This window comes from Carassius auratus, chromosome 22 (assembly GCF_003368295.1).
Source record: "Carassius auratus strain Wakin chromosome 22, ASM336829v1, whole genome shotgun sequence".
NCBI lineage: Eukaryota > Metazoa > Chordata > Actinopteri > Cypriniformes > Cyprinidae > Carassius > Carassius auratus.
The window spans coordinates 31,896,490-31,918,582 of record NC_039264.1 but is presented as its reverse complement, the minus strand read 5'-3'; the positions used below and the strand labels follow the sequence as shown (position 1 = coordinate 31,918,582).

General features: G+C 34.6%; 1 protein-coding gene across 2 annotated transcripts; it reads right to left on the bottom strand.

Annotated features, from left to right (window-relative positions):
- Positions 1–10,091: 10,091 nt before the first annotated feature.
- Positions 10,092–16,245, bottom strand: LOC113040401 (uncharacterized). 2 transcript variants are annotated; one of them, XM_026198756.1, is made up of 6 exons: positions 15,892–16,245; positions 14,983–15,384; positions 13,010–13,072; positions 12,367–12,459; positions 12,214–12,257; positions 10,092–12,005 (listed from the first exon to the last, which is right to left on the bottom strand). In XM_026198756.1, the coding sequence occupies exons 1-6, from the start codon at positions 15,935–15,937 to the stop codon at positions 11,967–11,969; spliced, it is 687 nt and encodes a 228-aa protein (XP_026054541.1). In that variant the 5' UTR covers positions 15,938–16,245; the 3' UTR covers positions 10,092–11,966. The 2 variants fall into 2 exon arrangements, with proteins under 2 accessions (XP_026054541.1, XP_026054540.1); XM_026198755.1 differs by having other exon boundaries at positions 10,107–12,005; positions 13,010–13,075.
- Positions 16,246–22,093: the final 5,848 nt, after the last annotated feature.

The window sequence follows — 22,093 nt, the reverse complement described above, 5'->3', positions numbered from 1 at the left end:
GCTTTCAAATGCATGTTCAACAAGTGTTGGCTTCATCCTTAAATAGGGGCCACCTGATTCACACCTGTTTCTTCACAAAATTGATGACCTCAGTGATTGAATGCCACACTGCTATTTTTTTGAACACACCCCTTTCAAATAATTCAACTAATTGCCCAATTGCACAGCCTTAAGAGCGTGCATATCATGAATGCTGGGTCTCATTTGTTTTCTGAGAATCTACTGAACCTACTGGTAACTTGTTTGCCACGTAGCAATAAAAAAATATACGAAAAACCTTGATTATTCTGGTTAGTCACATTGTACTGCTATTATTTTGAACAAGACTGTACATAGCCTACTACTACTATTAAAATGAAACTAACATGATTTTTTAAGGAATAATCACACAACATTTTGTCCATGTTTTATTTTTAATAGTAATTCACCATTGCTTATCAAAAAATAAAGTTTGCTTAATTTTATATAATTAAAAGATAAATTAAATGAATGTTTTATGCCTTAATTTGATAACCAGAAAAATGTAAATACACAGGATTTCAGAGGGGGAAAACATTTCATGAGGCTATTTTAAGAATTTTTTTTTTTCTCTCTTTTTTTACAAATTAAGTTGTTTTACACAATTACACATGATAAAACATAGAATTAGGTAACAATAAAACACATGGCGAAGAAAAAATAAAACATTTCATAGGGCCCTAAACGTAATATTTTGCTTTTTTTTTTAGTAGTAGTTTTTGGGGGATTATTTTTCTTGTAAAAATATTGAGATATATGTCATATATCGAGATATATTTTTTGCTCCATATCGGCCAGCCCTAATTCACACTATGGGATCCAATGACTTTAACTAATCATTCATCTGAACAAATGTCTAAACAACATTTTCTTAAACCTGAAAAACTTTAAATGTGAACTGTTGTGTTTTCATGTCATGCAAGGATTGCCAAAGTTTTTATTTTTATTTATTTAATTTTTTTTTGCCAGACAAACCCTTTTGAGCTAAAAATATTTGCTTACAATATTTTTAAGAGTCATTTCAAAGTTAATCTAGAAGTAGCCAGGATACATTACTTAAAATGAGTAATCTAGATTCAATTACAAACGCCAATTTTATTGTGATTTGTAATACAGGTGAGTTGTTGCACTGCTTACATGTCAGTGGTTTATACAGAATCACAGAATAACAGAGATTAGTGTTTCTCAACAGAGGAAATTAATGGGAATTCCAGAATGCTTAGTAATATTATACATACATTACAATTATTGGACAAAGCTAGAAGGATAATTTATCCTCTGTGATATAATGAAAGCAGCAGTTTCAGTACAGTGATAGTAAAAGTTTACATTTGTTTTAAATAATGTTTTGGCATAACCATCTGATTATAGTCACCTATACATACACTTGCTAATTGTTGACTGGTATATAATCCTAAAATTGTCCAGTGCATAAAGTAAACCTAAAATATATGTTTCATCCAAATCTTTATTTATTGCACAAAGAAACAATAAGTTTCATAGACACTTCCAGAACCTTAAACTGCTCTGTTCAGCTGTGCCCAGACTTCACAGTTATTTCATCCAGAATACATTCACAACAGTCAATTTTAGCAATGGAAAATATAATAATATATCTTGTTATACAATGAAAAAAACAACTACATAGGATTGCAGACTCATATGATTACAAATGAATGATAAAACCACACCAAATCAAACCTATGATGCTACCTTTTAAAGCTAAAAAGGTGCACTTATTGCCTTAAAATTAGTGTGTCCAGTGTTACAATCAGTGTTTGATCAAGGTACAGTAGTGCAGTATGTTTTACAGGTAAGCAGTTTTTTCTTGTTTCATAATCACACTTTTAGGACCTCCTGTAAGAAAACAATGAATCACAGAAGATAAAGTTAGAGAAACGACAAAAACTCAGCGCCTCCATCATCTATCAGTGAATTAGATTCGGTTAAAAAGTTTTATTTGAAATTTAAAATGATTTTGTCAGTGCATGTAAAAATCAAAGACAGATGAAAAGTCAGTTTACAGTATCGTGTCTTACCTCATTGTTTTGCAGTAATCCTTTATTGGAGTTTTTCTCGTTGGCTGCTGTGAAAAAAAAAAAAAACACAAACAATCAAATGATGAAAGTCATTACCAGGGAATATCCGGAATGTGTGACCAATCAGAGTCAAGTATTCCAGAGAGCCATAAAGCACATGATGTTTCTCTCTCACTATAGTTTCTTCATGTGATACTCACTATTTCTGGAGCTCCTGCGGCGATAGTGAATCACAGCAGCAGCTACAACAGTCAGCAGCAGAACAACAATAACACCAACAACAATTCCTGCTACAGCAGCTGAAGACAGACCTGAACCTGAAACAGATAAAGACACACAGACTTAAGTGAGAGAAAACATTACAGTGTGTTTATATTCCATATTCACTGCATATATTCTCTCGATGGACACTATTGCATCTCCAAAAGGTTTATGCTTCTGTAAAAAATAGAAATTATTCCATATTTCAGTAGTTTATGAAAGGTTTGGGAAAAGTCATGAGACGCCTTTTCACTGTCTCATGACTTCATGATACAATAGTCACGTGTCAAATGTCATCATGTACTTTAAATGTGTTTATTCAGCTGCAGTGTTTGTCTTTCCAGCTCCATGTACAGTACACATGGTGTGTTGAATTACAGGTTTAGAGGGAGCATGTTATCGGTCTTCTAGAGATAAAAAAGGAAGGGTGAAAATATACCCAAGTCAGACTCCCTCTTCTCCATGCGGGGCTCTTCGTCAATTTTGACTTGAGCAGATAGAGCAGCTGGAATAAAAAAAAGTATAAAAATAAATATAAAACAACACATTGACGTTGAATAAATGTTGAAAAATTCAGCTCATCAGTTCAGTAGAGTCTTCAAAAGAAGAAGAAGAAGATGAAGAAAAACACTTTCTCACCAGTGAAAAAAAACTCACCAGTGATGATCACATTGAAAGTTTTTATGTTATCATCTTGACTGATGCTGTTTTTTTTGGTGATTTTTGTGCTATCACACTTGCGGTTTCTGTTTAAACTTTGTCTTTTCCCCGAACTCTCACTTCTGATGATCTCTGCTTCATAACGTCCAGCGTGTTGAGTTGTGATGTTTGTGATGATCAGAGATCCAGACTCATAGTCCACCTTCAGTCTGTCTCTGAATCTCCCGTCTTCTCCATCATATAAACAGCTCGTGTTGGGATGTCCATTGATCAGAGCGATGCGAGTGTCTTCAAAAATACCACAGCAACTTGTCATGCTCTTTTTTGATAATATCAGTGTTTAGAGTGACAGTGTCTCCCTCTTTTACGGACACTTTCACCACTTCTCCAAACACACCTGGAAATAAAAGTGTTGCGTGTAAGTAACAGAAACACACCATAAACATCTTTAAAATTAACACATGCAGCTATTTTTATTATTGTTATTATTGTATGCTATCACAAAAAAAAAAAAATTAGCCTTGGACTGCATTGCCCAAAAACTTCGTAAGCCTAATTTGATCGCTGAACCATTGCCACCAATGGTCTCTATAGATCAACTTATGTCCACACTAATCGGCTCAATACTAGTCACAAAATGGGAATCAGAGAAGATACCAATTTAATATATAAATTTAATATAAATAGATGATACTTTATAAAGTTCATCTCAATATTTGACTGCAATGGCTGTGAGACAACTAAAATAAAAGCATGATGATCATGAAATTGCGTTTGTTACTAGCAACATATTACATTGCTTTCAGAATCATCACTGGGCGGTAGAAATAAAAGTTTCTCTATTTCTTCCCTTAAAAATAATGAGGAGCAGCATATTTTCCTGAAATAAAGGGAAGGACAAGTCTATACTTTGCAATGTAGTAAAGAAAATTAAAGTTTAATAAAAATTAAATGGCACACAGCAGACACAGTAGGCTGGCATATTGGTGTCATTTATCAACTGCATGACAGATAATAATAATAATTGTCTTGTCATGCTATATATATTAAAACAATACTGATACATCATTTTGTTTACCTCCTTTCTCATACTCTGATGATATGAAATTGCATTTTTTTCAAAAATGATTTAATTAATAATTAATTCTTCTATCTGAAGACCTGATCCTCCCACTGTGGATAACAACCCAATTCATTGTAGTGGGTTTTTCGTCTGTTAGCCTAAAGAAGCTTAATTTAACAAAACAATATCAGGGACACAGCGAGATACAGGCTAATGTTTTTTTTTTCTTTTTTCTTTTTTTTCTGTGCATTATAATGAAGGCTTTGTAAAACTGCACAGAGTTTTTAGCTTTTAAACAACCAAATCGATCCTTTACAAACTACGCACACATTTCCTATCATGTTTGTCCATGAAACACGATCGAACCAATCAGAGTAGGTATGGGGCGTGACGACACGTGTAGCCCCGCCTACATCTGCAGCCTGCACTGGTGCTGGGTGATCTCATCAAAGTCCTTGTCTCCGCCCGGTGATATCCGTGTTTATACTGATATTGTGCAGGTTATGGGCTATGCACTTTCGTACTATTGCTACATATGTGTTACTTTGTACACCCTTCATATCACAGTCCTGCAAAGGAGAAAGCAAATGTACTCGCAATCGCTATTTGCGGCAAAACACGATCAGCTGACAGACACACAATCGTGCGTGTGTGCGACCTGGACAAGCGTAATGGTGGGTTCTCATAAATAAAATAATCCTGTCAGAAGAACGGCGAATTAACGTTTTCTGATGTTTCAGTGTGAATGTGACAAAGTTTGCTAAATCCTTGAAGACTCTATTGTGGACGGAGAGCGTTTTAAAACGAAAACGCCGTTTTCAAATGCATCCGGATTAATGTAGACATAGCCTAGTTTACGAGAAGCCATGTCAGGGACATCACTGTTACTGCACCAATAGCTACGACATTTTCAGGAAGAGTTATAACATAAATGTCCGAAAATATAGAACAAGGATAATCGTGACATTATATTTAAATATTATTTAAAATCGCGACTACAAGATACACAATAGAAGATATTACGAGTTGATGGAAAAGGAAGCTAAAAACGTAAAGAGTTGAAAATAGAAAATTAAATGTCTTACCACCAACGACCAAAACAAACACAGTGGGCACAAGACAGTATTCCATTATTTCAACTAATGCGTCTTCATTCAATGTTGCTTCGTTGCGCTAGTGTCGGTCTTTCTTCTTGACACACAAAACACTCGCAAGAATTTATTATCATTGTATAAATAAATTTCGGATAATAAAAACACGATCTATTTCTATAAATAAAATGGCAATAATCGTTATTTCTCAGGTTAAATTAAATACACGCATAGCGCATAAAGTGAAAAAGAAAGCAAACTGGTTGTATAACGTGATCAACATCAAGTGATCCACATCAAGTGATCCACATCAAGGACGTGTACTTTCCACAGAGGAACAAAGTCAACACGGCACACGGCAACCTTTAAATGGGGTCATGAACTGCCTCTGTATTTTTTTTTATTGTTCTGTGAGGTCCACTTATAATGTTTTCAAGAGTTTTACATTAATAATAATAATAATAATAATAATAAAATAGAGGTACAGTAGGCCAATAGCTGGATTTACGCCCACTGCCATGATTGGCTAACACAGTCTAGGTTTACAGATAGGGATTTAGGTAAAGATAAAAAAAAAAAAAATGTTTCTCTTCAAACTACAGAACAATAATAAATAATAATTATTTCGACATTTATTCGTACACTGAACCGAGAACCGTTTCTGTCGGACGCGTCCGATTCGAGAAGCGAGGAGCTGATGATACTGTGCATGTGTGATTCAGCGTGAAGCAGACTGACACACAGCTCGTCTGAACCGAACTGATTCTTTTGGTGATTGATTCTGAACTGATTCTGTGCTAATGTTATAAGCGCGAGTGAACCGAAGGCTTGAATGAAGGGCAGTCATCACCAATGACATTACATTGAGCGCAAAAGAACTGGTGAACCGTTTTTTTTCTTTTTTCCAACTGGTTTATTTGATCGAACTGTCGGAAAGAACCGGTTCACTTGAGCACCTGCTCCTTTGCCCCTTAAGTGCCCTTTTGTCAAAGCAACATTTCCTCGAATTTTTTTTTTTTTTTGTAATAACATTCCCTTTTGTGAATGCCTGCCCACGCCCAATCATAATATTAGTACAATTTATTAATAATAATTTAGCTGTAAATAAAATGACCCACATGATGACCTTTCACCTTACGACGACTGGACGATTCCTCACGCGCATTTTTTTAATTGCTAAAGGATATTTTCAACACCCCGGCAGCTGGTAAGTGGTGTTTCATTCTCAGCGAAGTGATTTTGGTGTTTATTTATTATTATTATTTTACAAGAACAATGTGATGTGAGAACATGCAGATATGTTGTTTATATTGCTGTGTGTGTCGCCTGTATGAGGGAGAAAGGTTTAACAGGCATCAAAGGGTCTGGTCTTTTTTAAGTTATTTGACTAAACTTTTTTTATATTACAGTACTTATTTATTTTTCAACACGTAGAGTCCCTTAAAAATAATTATCACAACACTGGTAAGGCTTATTCAGATTTTCTCAGACTTTAGCCTGTAAACTCAATAGTATCTCTCTGGAAATAAATGTAAAAATATCAATGTCAATAAAACATGCATAATATACCTGACACCAAAGTGCAGTGTGAAGGAGATGAATAACACTTGTAGCCTGTCATTTGTTTACATTGCAAAGGTGTTCAATTTTAGACAAAAACAACTACAACAGTAATAATAATAATAATCACTATATTCCAGTGTGTCAGATGTTTAATGTTTTGTATCAATATTTAAGGTGGACTTATTGATTAGATGCAAGAGTAGTGATGGTTAAAATAATAGATTAATGCTGAAATCGTAAATTGAGCCTTGTTCCTAGATGGACAGAGAGTGGAAAGTAATAGATCAGATGAGGAGATGGAGATAGAGGAAGAAAAAGAGGGAAACGTAGAGGCACAAGTGACAGAAAGAGAGCAGGGAACAGCAAGCCAGGAGACAGAGGCTGGTGAGAAAGAGGAAAATGTAGAAGAACGAGTATTTTCTATAGTTTTTACTATAACCACTGTTCTTAATTATTCTGTAGAACAGAGAAGTAAGAGCTTTTATTATTTTAAACGTAAAATTGTCTTCTCTATTGTTTCTTTTTCAAAACTGCATCAAAACATTTGCTGCTGTATCAATACATAACCATCCATATCTATACGTGAATCAGCAAGGAATGCATCACAATATATTGCTGTATTGATATTTGAACAGCGCCTTGTCTATATATATATATGCATGCATGCTAAACCTAATAAAATTAAGAAATTATGTATTTTTTAATTAAGTGAGTGAAGTGACATTCAGCCAAGTATGGTGACCCATACTCAGAATTTGTGCTCTGCATTTAACCCATCCGAAATGCACACACACAGAGCAGTGAACACACACACACACTGTGAGCACACACCCGGAGCAGTGGGCAGCCATTTATGCTGCGGCGCCCGGGGAGCAGTTGGGGGTTCGATGGCTTGCTCAAGGGCACCTAAGTCGTGGTATTGAAGGTGGAGAGAGAGCTGTTCATGCACTACCCCCACCCACAATTCCGTCCGGCCCGAGACTAGAACTCACAACCCTTCGATTGGGAGTCCAACCCTCTAACCATTAGGCCACGACTTCCCAAACTGTCACCAGATGGCACAATTCTCACTTCAAAAAATGGATTTTAAATGCTTTCATTGCTTTAATGTGAACTATTACATTTATTGAAAATTAATAGATAAATAATTAAATAACATATATATTAATTCTAATGAAAAAAATGCTTATTAAAATTGTATAAAGATTGCATAGTAACATAAAATCCCCTTAGAATTCTAAATAATAATTAGAAAATATTATTGAAGAAAAATGCATTATATTCATTTTCCTGAAGGAAAATAAAAAGGGCTTCAGGTGCTTTTGACCGTGAAGGAGCCAAGTGTGACTCTTAAACGAAGAGACCCTGAGCGTTAAAAAGCTACTGATTCCTGATGGAATGAAAAGATTAATTTATAAACACTTAATAAGAAGGGAGCTATGTTTGTACTCCTTATAATTCTGATGTGAGACCATCTGCATCAACAGATTTATTTGATTTTAAGGATTCGATTGTTTCTACAATTGGTCGTCACTGCTCTGATGGGCGTGGCTTCTGCAGCTGCTGCTGTTCTTCTGTTCAATGATGTCAGATCTGCTAGAGGATAAAAAGAAAATAGAACAGATTTAAGGTGACATATATTGGTGTTTTAATCACCATTGCCATCCAATGTCTTTGTTTTCATTTCACTCTTAATTTTTTATTATTTTATTTTATTCCTTTACATTATATTGCAGCAACCCCACAAATACAAAAGTAATACAAATATTTGTTATTTTTATCAAAAAAACGGAATATTACATACTGAAGACAGAAAGATCTACTGTAATTTGGCTTCTGTGTGTGTGTGTGTGTGTGTGTGTGTGTGTGTGTGTGTGTGTGTGTATATATATATATATATATATATATATATATATATATATATATATATATATATATATATATATACAGTTACAGTTTCTTTATTTTTTACATTGCTTTTTTTCTTTTTTTTATGGATATCTTCTATGAATATAAAAGCATATATGTTGAGTAAGACCAAGTGCTTACTTATTTTGTCTGTCCCAGCTGATGGTTATGATGATTAGTGAGGAGAAAATACTATAACTTTAGAGCAATTTCCCCTCATGATGTTTAGTATATTTTATTTACTGTATTTGGATAATGTGTTAATGTTACATGATTGATTCTAGCAGTTCTTTGATTGTACAGCTTGGGATCCAGCAGTGTTCAGATATCTAAAGAACTACTTTAAAACACACACACACACACACACAGAGAGAGAGAGAGAGAGAGAGAGACATCAAGAATCAGTGTATTCATCTCAACAACTTTGACAATCAAGACATTCAGATAAACAGATAACTCTAAACATCACAACACAAGCTATTAAAGACACAAATAATTAAATAACTGAGAGTACTGGATGAGTTTGATTGGTGGACCCAGCATGCATTGCAATGCTGACAAACAAGTTGTATATTGTTTGTCAGCATTATTGATAAAAAAGTTAAGTCGTTTATTTCAAGTGTAAATGTTTGAAAGTAAATAAGGTTGTGTTTTTACTCTCCTCTTCCCATACTTTTGTTCTTCTTTCTCTTTTCTTCTTGTTAACAGCAGATGTTCAGAAATTAATAAATCACTTCAATAATGCAGACATGTGTCAGTGTTACATTAACACTCTGTAGTGAATATTAAGAAATATTCTTTGTGTAGTGGTTCACAAAAATATTACAAATATTAATTTGCAAATGATTTAAGACAATTTACACTGAAATTACTAAAAGTAAAATTAATTACTTATAGCAACGTGAATTATAATGACTTTTATTTAACATTTAAATAAATAAAATGACACCAATATACAATTTAATAATAAAATCAGCAGTGATAACATGCCACGGGAAATCTGAAGAGGACAAGAGCCTTTTCATTATGTCACCATTTATCTTTTTTTTTTAAAAACATTAAATAAATGTGAGGAGAACCTAAGTGTCACATTCATTTTCTCCATAAAGATTTCACAAAAATGTCTTCTGAATCTAAAGCACAGATGAGTTACAACAAACTTTGATTTGAAGGAAAAAAATAAAATAAAATAATGCAAAACTTGTCATGTTTCTCCGATTGATGATTCTTGTAGTTTTTCAAGTAACTTGGATTACATCAAATTCCAAAAAGCTGTACTTGTAATTATGTACATCCTCATGACTGAAGTTACATTTTTAAAGGATTATATTGGCATCTAATGACTTCCTCTAATTACTGATCTGGACAAAATCCAGTCAAAATGATCTCAAACCTGAAACCCCTTCATGTGTCATCGTTGTTTTCATGTGATGCAGGGATTCCCAAACTGTTTCATCAGACAAACCCCCTGAGATCCCCTGAGATTTTGAACAAGTTATTTCAAAAGTAATGTGGTCAGAATACATTAGTAGTAGTAGTAGCCTTTATTGTCACTGGTCACAGGTACCGTGAAATTAGCCATCAACCTGTCCATACATACAATATGACAAGGGGGTGGACAGGACAGGAAGACAGGGCATTGAATAAATACAGCATAACATGAGGAGAGGGAAGAGAAAGCAAAACAAAACCGACTATGCTCCTGTGGGGACAGGAAAAACACCTCAGCAACATAAGCACAGAATCTTTACCATTAATGAGTAAACTAGATTACATAAACTACAACTTTCTTCATGTCATTTTTTTTTAAGTAAGTATACTTGCTTACATGTCTGTAGTTTATACAGAATCATTCACCAGTTTTTCAATAGAGAAAATAAATTGGACTTCCAGAATACAGAATAATATTATAAAAACATTACACAGTTTATGGATGAAGCTTGAAAGATCAATTCAACCTCAGTTCTGAGCAATGACAGTAAAAGTTTACACAATGTGTTACACATAATGTCAATATAAAACATTTTGACAAAGACAATTTCCTCATTTTTGACTAGTTTATAAAGTTCAATTGTCCTGTGCGTAAACTTAAAATAGCTGTGTCTTACAATTATTTGGTAACGTATTTTATATTGCACAAAGAATCAACAACCGTCAAAGTCACTTTCCAGAACCTTAACCCTCGCCGTTGAACTGCGGTGGATCAAAGATCTGTCCTTATTCAGCTTATTTTAATAACTAATGTAATAAAGTGCTTGCGATGTTCATCATCACGACTTGAATAAAACCATTTGCTAATTGATTGAATGTAAATATATACTCTAGATCAGTGTACAGTGAGTGTAACACAGTTTACATGAGGTAGGCTATATTACATAATTGTAGCTGCACGCATTTCATTTCATGGCTACTCGATAATTTATATTTATGACTTCTAATATTTGTACAGGCGTTACGTTTTTATTTCAAAGTAGTAATAAGCTATTCATATTTCAAATTAATTTTGATCTTTGAAACAGGTTTGCCATGTGAGAGTTTCTTAAGAGTCAAGATCATGTTATCTGCATTAATATATCCGATAATATCTGTCATCACTCAAATTAATGCACAACTCTATATTATCTGTGTGCAAGACTTCTAATACAATCATGAAGTACTTATTTTATGTCGAATAGTAAAACGTTCTGTGTCTATAGTATTAAAGACTACTTAACAATATTATACTGTCTTTAAATTAATTTAATAAAATCATTATTATTTAAAATGATTGTCCCTGGATCAGTAGGATACTCTAGTAATAAAGTAGCTGCAGTAACGGACAGATTTTAAGTATCAGTTCTGGTTAAAAAGATGCGATCAACACTGGGACGAGCTTCGAAGAACCAAACAATCCAAAGTCATGCCAAATCCTCAATAATCAAATCCAGCTAACTGAGTTTGTTTCAACAACAATGCATTGCACTATGGTGGTTAATCAGCGAGTTACGTCGTTTTACAGGAATGTTCAGGAAATGCCCCGTTTTCCCCGAAACATTAGTTCAAACAAACATCCTGAAACATAGCATCACAATCTGATGTGGTAGGAAAAACAACTCTCCACCTGTGGTTAGAAGCATAGCTTCTTGTTAGCAAGGGACATATGCTCGTGGGCACCGAAACACGCAATAAATTAGTCATCAGGAGCCATGTTCAAAACAGAAAAATCTCAGAGATGTCTAATTTTACGCGATAGCAAAGGAGTTTTACAAGTGTGTTTGTTGACAAATGTTTTATAAACAAGGTCCAGTTCGATGCTGGATTTGAACAAGGTTTATGTTTTTTAGGTAAGTATATGTTTTAAAGAGAAGATTGCTTCCGCTTTCCTCATTTTATAATGACACTTTTGGGATCGTCTTTCTCCTTCTGTAAGAAAACAATAAATCACAGAAGGTAAAGTTAGAGAAACAGTGCTTTCTGCAGTTACAATCAGACACAATCAGCACTTCTGTTCTAGCAGTGCATTAGATTCTGTTAAAAAGGCTTGTTAGCCATTAAAATGATTTTGTGTGTGTAGCTAAAATCAAACCGATCTTAATGTGGTGTAAAGTCATGTTTCACAACAGTGTCTTACCTCATCATTGCGTTGTAGTCCATTGTTTTCATTCTTCCTAATTCCTGAAAGAGAGAGAAAAAAATCACACATGCAACAATGTTCATTATCAGGAATAAAATTCTGCATCAAGCACATTTCCCTCTCACTTAAGGATCTTCATGTAATACTCACCATTTCTGAAGATCACAGCAGTAGCAGCTACAACAGTCAGCAGCAGAAGAGCAGCACATATTCCTGCTACAGCAGCTAAAGACAGACCTGAATCTGAAACAGATAAAGACACGTATAACTTAGTGAGAGAAAACATTACAGTGTGTTTATATACCATATTCACTGCATATATTCTCTCTAAGGACACTTTGGCAATCCGTAAGGCTTATTCCTCTGTTTATAAATAGAGATTATTCCATAATGGAATAATTTAAGAAAGTTTTAGGAATAGTCTTAAAGGTTTGCCTCCAGAAATGTCAATTTATAGCTTTTCACTCTTTGTAATCTCATGATGCAACTGAACTGTTGCATCTCAACTGTTTATGTTTGTCTTTCTCATAATAGTCATGGTTTATTAAATTACAAGTTCTGAGAGAGAATTGTATTGGCTTCCCATGACTGTAGTCTTAAATTGTGTAAATAATTATTTTGGACATCTTTATTGTAAGCAGCGAGTGTTTAGGATGGAGTTTGACATGTTTAATTTATAAACACCTATAATGCAAAATTCTGTTTAAATTAAATTCAAATGCATTTATAATATACTGTACTGTGCTACATTATATGCAATCTACTAAGAGATAAAGTAAGGTTGAAAGTATACCCAAGTCAGACTCCCTCTTCTCCATACTGGGCTCGTCGTTGCTTTCGACTTGATCAGACAGAGCTGCTGGAATAAAAAAAATAAATATAAAGGAACCCATTGAGATTGAATTGATGATGAAAAAATAAGTACTTTTGACAGTATTATTAATTAGTATATATGTATTTACTACATATAACAATAATATTACTACATTAAAATTAATTGCATATGATGTGCAATGAATGTTGTGATAGGCTTTTCTTGCCTGTGTGTGAGTGAAATGACATATCAATAAATTATTAATAAAATAAAATATAAAGGCAGGACCATGGACTTTCGGACGCATGAACAGCGTAACTTTTTATGCAGTTTTTATTATTCTATATTATCTGCACTGTGACATTACTGACACTAGGTATTATTAATGCGGTGTTAACGTTCTTGTTGTTGTTGTTTTTTGTTTTTTTTCTACCGACCGATTATTAAGCGATAAACCAACAAGATTATTTTATATTAAAATTGAATTAAATTAGAAGTGTCTGTGACCCATTAAAAACAGAAAGCCCCAATATAGGCCTATATAAATATAACAAATAAATAGGCCTACAACAGAAATATATTTTAACTTAAATCATAAATTAAGAAAATGAAAGAAAAACGAGTAGGCTGAGTTTCGGTTCATATATGTGATGTGCGAAATGATCCCAGACGGCAGAAAGCGGCATCCTAATTTTGGTCCCACTTTATATTAGGTGGCCTTAACTACTATGTACTTACATAAAGAAAATAAGTACAATGTACTTATTGTGTTCATATTGTATTGTAAAACACTTTTGCTGCTATTGAGGTGGGATAGGGGTAAGGTAAGGGAGGGGGTTGGAGGTATAGGTAAGTTTAAGGGTGGGTGAAGGTGTAAAGTATGGGTCAACAGTGTAATTATAAATGTAATTACAGAAATTTAAATACAGATGTAATTACATCTAGTTATTTTTTTAAATATAAGTACAATGTAAAAACATGTATGTACACAATAAGTACATTGTACTAAATTATTAATTAAAATGTAAGTACATAGTAGTTAAGGCCACTTAATATAAAGTGGGTCCAACCTTTTACTATTCAGATTATCTTTATGACTAAAAGGAGTCCTAAAAAAATCAAGTGATTGCAGCCGTTTATCATAATAAAACACAGTCAGTCAAACATGCAGAAACACACACACACACACACACTGCTCAGTTTAAATATTAAAACATGTTGCATTAAGTGTTATAGCCGTACCGCCGTTATGTTATACAAAACATTCAGGCTAGTTTACGTAGATATTGGAACATGAGTGAACTATATAATAAATAGCCTTATAGTTTGGCATTGAAATACATCGCGCATACGGAAACATTTGATTTTGTGTCGAATGACATACCCAATGTTGGTTTCAGTTTCGTTTTAGCCTAACTTAGTCAATAGTAAAAGGAGAGCTTGCGTCGCTTCTTAGTCGGTCTGAGTGCGCATGTGCGAGTGTCGAATGCACATGCACCAATGCAGAGAAAAAAATATGCCCTTTTTGGAGTTTTTGCGGTGCAGAATCAGGCCCAATTTGATCTTAATCTGGCCCTGTGCGTGACATTTATTACCGTGAGCGAGTCCGTGGGTGACGTTGTGGGGGGATTCTTACTAAGCGAGAACAATGTGACGTCATCGGAGATTCCAGAAAGTCTCCGCGACCCACCCGGTTTTATTTTTTATTTCGGTTAACGAGCCTAATGATGGTTATGGGCCGTAACACTGATATTTAATCAGAAATGTAGTTTTTTCTATGTCGATGAGCCATTATGTTTAAAGCATGCCTATGAGGTCGAATCTGGTTTCAATAATATGCATTATAATAGAAAAAAAAAGTTGTGTGTTCTAATATGTAATTTCTTCAAAACAAAAAGTAAACAAACAAACAATCAAAAACACTTAATGGTAATTTACATTGAGTAACTCACCAGTGACGATCACATTGAAAGTTTTTATGGTATCATCTTGACTGATGGTGATTTTTTTGGTGATTTTTGTGCTATCACACTTGCGGTTTCTGTTTAAACTTTGTCTTTTCCCTGAACTCTCACTTCTGATGATCTCTGCTTCATAACGTCCAGTGTGTTCAGTTGTGATATTTGTGATGATCAGAGATCCAGTCTTATAGTCCACCTTCAGTCTGTCTCTGAATCTCCCGTCTTCTCCATCATATAAACAGCTCGTGTTGGGATGTCCATTGACCAGAGCGATACGAGTGTCTTCAAAATACCACAGCAACTTGTCATGCTCTTTTTTGATTATATAAGTGTTCAGAGTGACTTTGTCTCCCTCCATTTCCGACACTTTTACTCCATCACCACCAAAAACACCTGAAAACACATTTTGTTAATTTATTATGCTGAATTAATATCTAAAAATAAAAAAGGTTAGAATCAGAGGTAGGTTTCAGGCTATGGGATAGAAAATATCATTAGCACTATATATGTGTACACATATCATTATACACACACACACACACATATATATATATATATATATATATATATATATATATATATATATATATATATATATATACATACATACATACAGTGTTATCAAGCACAATGCATATATTATCAAGGACTATGATGTTTATCAATAGATCTTAACCTCTTAAACATTAAATAATTATGCAATCATTTTAAACATGCATCATTAGCTATATATAACCTTATTGGCAAAAAGTGTTTTTAAAAATACAGTCAGGAACCTCTGCCCTATGTCATATAACTTTATTAAAAAAATAAAAAAAACACGATAATATTGATGTGAAATTTTAATTTTCCATCGCTAATAACGCGTTGAAGTTACAAATGTAACGTTAAATGTCTTACCGTGAAGGAGCGAAACGAACAGAGTGAGCACAAAACAGCATCCCATCCTGTCAATAGTATCTGTTAGAATTAATAATGTGATGTCTCTCTATCCCTGCGTCAAACGCCCGCGATTATTGGATATCTGGTGTGTAAATATGAATAAATGATGGATGCCAAAAACACTATATAGTGCAGATAAAATGACAGTAATAGTAAGTTAGAAGTTCAAATGAAAAGAAACATGTAGCAGTTTGCTTTGCTCAGTCAAATATAAAGAGAAAGCAAGAAAACCCCGCTTCATATGAAAGCCCCAACCGCAAGCGCTTTCCACCTTATTTTCCATGGCAACAACGGTGCCGCCATTGCGCTCGTTTTGTCATCTTACTTCCGGCTGAGGGACCGGATGTGACGTACCTAAGCTAGTGGCTGGCTAGATAACAGAACGCAGAACGAACAGAAGTATGATATATGCTCAGTTAGGGGCTGCGTAACAATTGTATTAAAAAAAAAAAACAATTGCACCAACGATGTAGCGAACACATTGTGACGCAGTCGGAGTGTTGTGGTGCACTTTACAATTTACACCCACCACCTAAAGAAGATAAGTTACCTGCTGTGATAGTTATTTTTTATGAACCTTTACAAAGTCACCAGAAGTTACCTGCTGTAAATAGTTTTTATTTATTTATCTTAATTTGATCTTTTTTTTTCATCTTTAATCTCTGATTTGAAGGAATAAGTCATGTCAAGTTTGCAAGTTAATTCCATCTTGGTTTATTACATATGGAAATTAAATGTTGACATTTTATAGGATGGTTAGTAGAAGGTGTCTCTTGCTTCCTGAAAACAACAAACACTGATAAACACATCACAGATGATTTTATACAACTTATATTAAATTATCCATGTTCTAAAAAACAAATCACAGTCTGTCTCTTGTTTAACACAACTGATTTAAAACAACTTATTTCATATAGTTAGTCTTCACCCACATCCTCTACATCCCACCCAAATTACCTAATATCCTAGCCTTAACCTAAATATTCTCATTCCTGCTTATTTACAAAGCTGCAAGTATCTTGTGGAAAGCAGCAGGTCGCCTGCCTGAAACTCATCTGACACGAGGAAGCATACACTTAGAATAAAAGGTTTGTAGTCTAGCTACAGTCTTGGCACAGAATGGCTCATTGTGTGGCACATGTAACTTGCTGTGATGGAACCCAAATGAGCAGCTTACAGGCCCTCAGCCCTGTACAGAACATGGCAAACCTAAAATACATTTCAAAGATTTTTACAGTTTTCTTATTTCAGAATCCTTTATTATTATTACACTTGACGTTTACCTACATTATTCATTGATTAGACTTAATGTACACCTACCAAATCTTACCTTTTGCATATACAATGTGCAGAATTAAGAGGCAAGCTGATTTTCTGATCATATTTTTTGGTAAAATTTACCAATTCCAAACTAAACCAATCTTAACTATTAATTTTGCATTTAATATTTTATAAGTGATATGTAATCTTTTTTTGGCTTGTTTTATTTACTCTGGTTGTTCCCAATTTTGAGATTTCACCCTGTGCTTCCGTGCAACCCAGTGTGCGAGCAATTAACCCTTTAACTGCTTCACAGTTTTCTAATGTTTTTAAAGATTCACTGTTGTACAATCTTGATGACTGTAATCTCAGTGTAGAAGAATTCACGGCCTTATTTGACTCTACTTGTACTGCGATTTTAGACTCGCTCGCTCCATTGAGGAAAAAACGTCCCAAAGTTCTTTCAGAACCCTGGTTAAATGACACTACCCGCTCTCTCAGACATGCCTGCAGAGTAGCTGAGAGAAAGTGGAAAAGAGATAAACTTAAAATCTCGTTCGAAATTATGCAGAACACATTATGTAAATACCAGAGAGCAGTTAAAGCGGCCAAAACTAAATATTTTTCTGACCTCGTAGCCAGTAACAGCCAGCGGCCTCAGGTTCTTTTTAATGTATTTAATTCTCTCGTTAACCCACGTGATTCAGATTGTACTGTGCCATCTTTAATGTTATGTGAAAACTTTCTGAAACACTTTGTGGACAAAATTGCTGGTCTCAGTTTTCCACCCTTTACAGTTATCAGTAACTCCCCCGGTTTTTCTTTTTGCCCAGCTGTCTTTCAGCAGTTTGAGCCGGTTACATTCTCCTATCTTTTTGACATAGTTAAACAGCTACGTCCTACGACCTGCCCCCTTGACAGTATTCCTGCACGTTTAGTTAAAGATGTCTTTGACACTGTTGGGCAAAGCATTGTATCTTTGGTCAATACATCTCTCAGCTCAGGGTGTGTACCATCTGTTTTTAAACATGCCATTGTACAACCACTACTGAAAAAGAATAACTTGGATCCTTCCAATTTGTCAAATTTTAGACCTATATCTAAACTCCCCTTTTTATCGAAAGTCTTGGAGAGAGTTGTTTTTAATCAACTTCAGTCATTTATTGATGAATTTTGTATATATGAAAATTTTCAGTCTGGTTTTAAGCCCCGTCACAGTATAGAAACTGCTCTTTTAAGAGTTTCTAATGATCTTCTTTTAACTGTGGATTCTGGTAACTCTGCTGTTTTAGTCCTTTTGGATTTTACTGCGGCCTTTGATACGGTCAATCATTCTATTCTTTTATCTAGACTTGAACACTGTGTCGGTATTAAGGGCATAGCCCTTAAATGGTTTCAGTCATATTTGACAGACAGAAGTTTTTCTGTTCACCTTGGTGAATTTTCATCATCTGCCCACCCTCTTTTTGTGGCGTCCCTCAAGGGTCAGTATTGGGCCCTATGTTGTTTTCTTTGTATATGCTGCCCTTGGGGTATATTTTTAGAAAGCACAATATCACTTTTCACTGTTATGCAGATGATGTACAGATTTATTTGCCTGTCAATACTAATAACAAAGCTTTGTTTCTTTCATTACTGAATTGCCTGAAAGATTTAAAAATATGGTTGGATCAGAACTTTCTTTGTCTTAATGAAAATAAGACTGAGATTGTTGTGTTTGGTCGTCCTGGGGATTTAAGTGCTTGTGTAGATGCACTTGGTAATTTAGGGTTATTTGTTCGTCCATTTACCAAGAATCTCGGTGTGATTTTTGACAGTGCTTTTAAATTTGAAAAACAAATTAGTTCTGTTGTAAAAGCCAGTTTCTTTCAACTAAGACTGTTAGCTAAAGTCAAGCCCTACCTGCCACGTAAGGAGTTTGAAAGTGTAATTCATGCTTTTATAACATCTAGACTAGACTACTGTAACTCTTTATATGTTGGTCTGGATAAGTCATCTCTTCAACGCTTACAGTTAGTCCAAAATGCAGCAGCTCGGCTTTTGACTGGGACTAAAAAGTATGAGCACATTAGCCCTGTCCTAGCTTCACTACACTGGCTTCCTGTCCGCTTCAGGATTGATTTCAAGATTTTATTGTTTGTTTTTAAGATCTTAAATGGGTTGGCGCCTGCGTATTTATCAGAGCTTTTACATGTCCATGCCCCCGTTAAAGCATTGAGGTCATCCAGTCAGGTGCTCCTCAGTGTTCCAAGAACTAAGTTAAAAAATAAAGGTGACCGGGCTTTTTCAGTGGTGGCACCTAATTTGTGGAATAGTTTACCTGTACACAAAAGAACTGCTCAGACTGTTGGAATTTTTAAGTCATTTCTTAAGACACACTTGTATTCCTTGGCTTTTATATCAAGCTGAGCTGTGACATTGGTATGTTTTTACTGTATTTGTTTTATTTGTATGTGACTCTCTAGTTTTCTTTTCTAGACATTGTTAAGCACTTTGGTCAACCATGGTTGTTTTTAAATGTGCTATATAAATAAACTGAACTGAACTGAACTGTTTTATCTGTAAAATAAAATCTGCTTAATAATTATACAAATAGTATGTATAATTATATACAATTTAGAATTATATAAACGTTCACTTACCTTACTCCACTGTACAATTATTTCAGTTATTAGACAAAATACTTAGTCTGATGATGGTCATCAAACACGTTATTATACTTTTAATCATTTATAACTTCGTGTATATTAACATCACACACACACAAAACTAACCAGCACCATGCTGAGAGGTTTAGATTGCTCGACTGGCTGGTTGCACGTTCAATTTTAAAAAAGACGAAAAACCCTCGCTGTGTAACAGTACACGACGTACTGTCTCACTATGTAAATACTGGTAAGCCTCGGTACATTTTTTAAAAATAATTTTTCCTTGCTGCTCCATCAACTCCTCCTGACAGGGTAGGTTAACTCCGGCCACTTCTTCATATCGTCTAACATTACCCACGTTAACCAATAGTATGTTCCTGCACAACCGGAGGCTGCAGATTCAGGACCGCAGATCTGGGCCGCAGTTCTAGGACCCTAGTTTTTCCTGACAGCGCCACCTACCGTACTGGCCAATATAGCGATGGCTGCAGTTTCAGGAACGCAGTTCTAGTATCCTGTTGTAAACTGCGTTCCTGAAACTGCAGTCACGTTTGCAGTCACGTTACTTTGTATATAGCATCAATATATTAATCTCAGTAGCATGTTTTTAAATGTAAGCTTCAAAATGCAGCAGAGTTAAATTACTAAGTGTGCTTTGAGTCACAATTTTAAATTTAAACATGAATTTCATGACCTCCGCCATGGCGCAGCACCCCATCACTCTCCTTCTTGATCAAATAGCCCTTGATGCCTTCAGTGTGACTCTATAATACTGGATATATACTGGACCTGAACCCAATCCAGATGGTTTAGGGGTGAGCTGGACCGCAGACAGAAGGCAAAAGGGCCAACAAGTGCTAAGCATCTCTCGGGGAACTCCTTCAAGACTGTTGGAAGACCATTTCAGGTGACTACCTCTTGAAGCTCATCAAGAGAATGCCAAGAGTGTGCAAAGCAGTAATCAAAGCAAAAGGTGACTACTTTGAAGAACCTACAATATGACATATTTTCAGTTGTTTCACACTTTTTTGTTATGTATATAATTCCATATATAATTCCACATGTGTTAATTCATAGTTGTGATGCCTTCAGTGTGAATCTACAATTTTCATAGTCATGAAAATAAAGAAAACTCTTTGAATGAGAAGGTGTGTCCAAACTCTTGGTCTGTACAGAATTTACATGTCATTTTGTGACAACATCACAACAGCACCAAAGTGAACCCCTTTTCCATCAGTTGCTGCATGGATAGAATGGCTGTAGGCTTCAACTCTAGAGAAAGAGAGAGCGAGAGACAGAGAGATAAATAAGAAACATTTGTTTAACATATTCAACTGGAATATATATATATATATATATATATATATATATATATATATATATATATATATATATATATATATATATATATATATATATATATATATATATATATGAAAAGTGAAAGTCCTTGCAGCATGTGGTGCATCTCTTCAATTCGGGCAGGGATTTCCCTTTTTGATTGTTATATGTATCTTGGAAAAGTGAGAGTGTACTTGTTAGAATATTTTGAGATCATGAAAATATCCCTAGTGTCTTTTTTAATCATCTGTCCTACAATGAGCCTACTCAAATCCATAAAATCACTTCATATTGGCCATGCAGAACATGACAGAAACTAACACATGATAGCAATGTATAACTGTATGTGGAATAGACCTGCAGATTAGGCCAAATTGTAACAAACTATTAAAATTGCCAAATGCCTAATTTATCATTGCAAAATAATGCCAAAACAACAGGCTAACACATACTGCAACTAGGCAGTCAGTGCAGTTTAATTATGAAATATATTTTATACATAAATATGGTAAAACAACAACTATTAAGCCAGTATTCACTCTAATACATTAAGCTGCAGGTAAATCTAACAAACCTTACATCAACCATGCTCTTGTCATCTGATAAGTTTAATTAATGTGCAGGCTAGATTCACTTATAATACTTCGTCATTAAAACACAATTATAATTTATGAAATCATAGCCACGAATTAACGTCGTAGTAATTAATAAAACTAGCTCACAAATTCTTAATTTGGTGGGAATTAATTATTAATTCATAGGTAGCAGTTCTCACTATGTAAACTTTGCACCGTTTAAACGTTATAAAATAAAACTTAATTAAATATCGATACTCACCGTCTGGTTGCTGTCCACGTCGTCCATCTTTAATTAGTGTTGATTCAGTACAGTAGGTGGCGCTGTTACAAAAA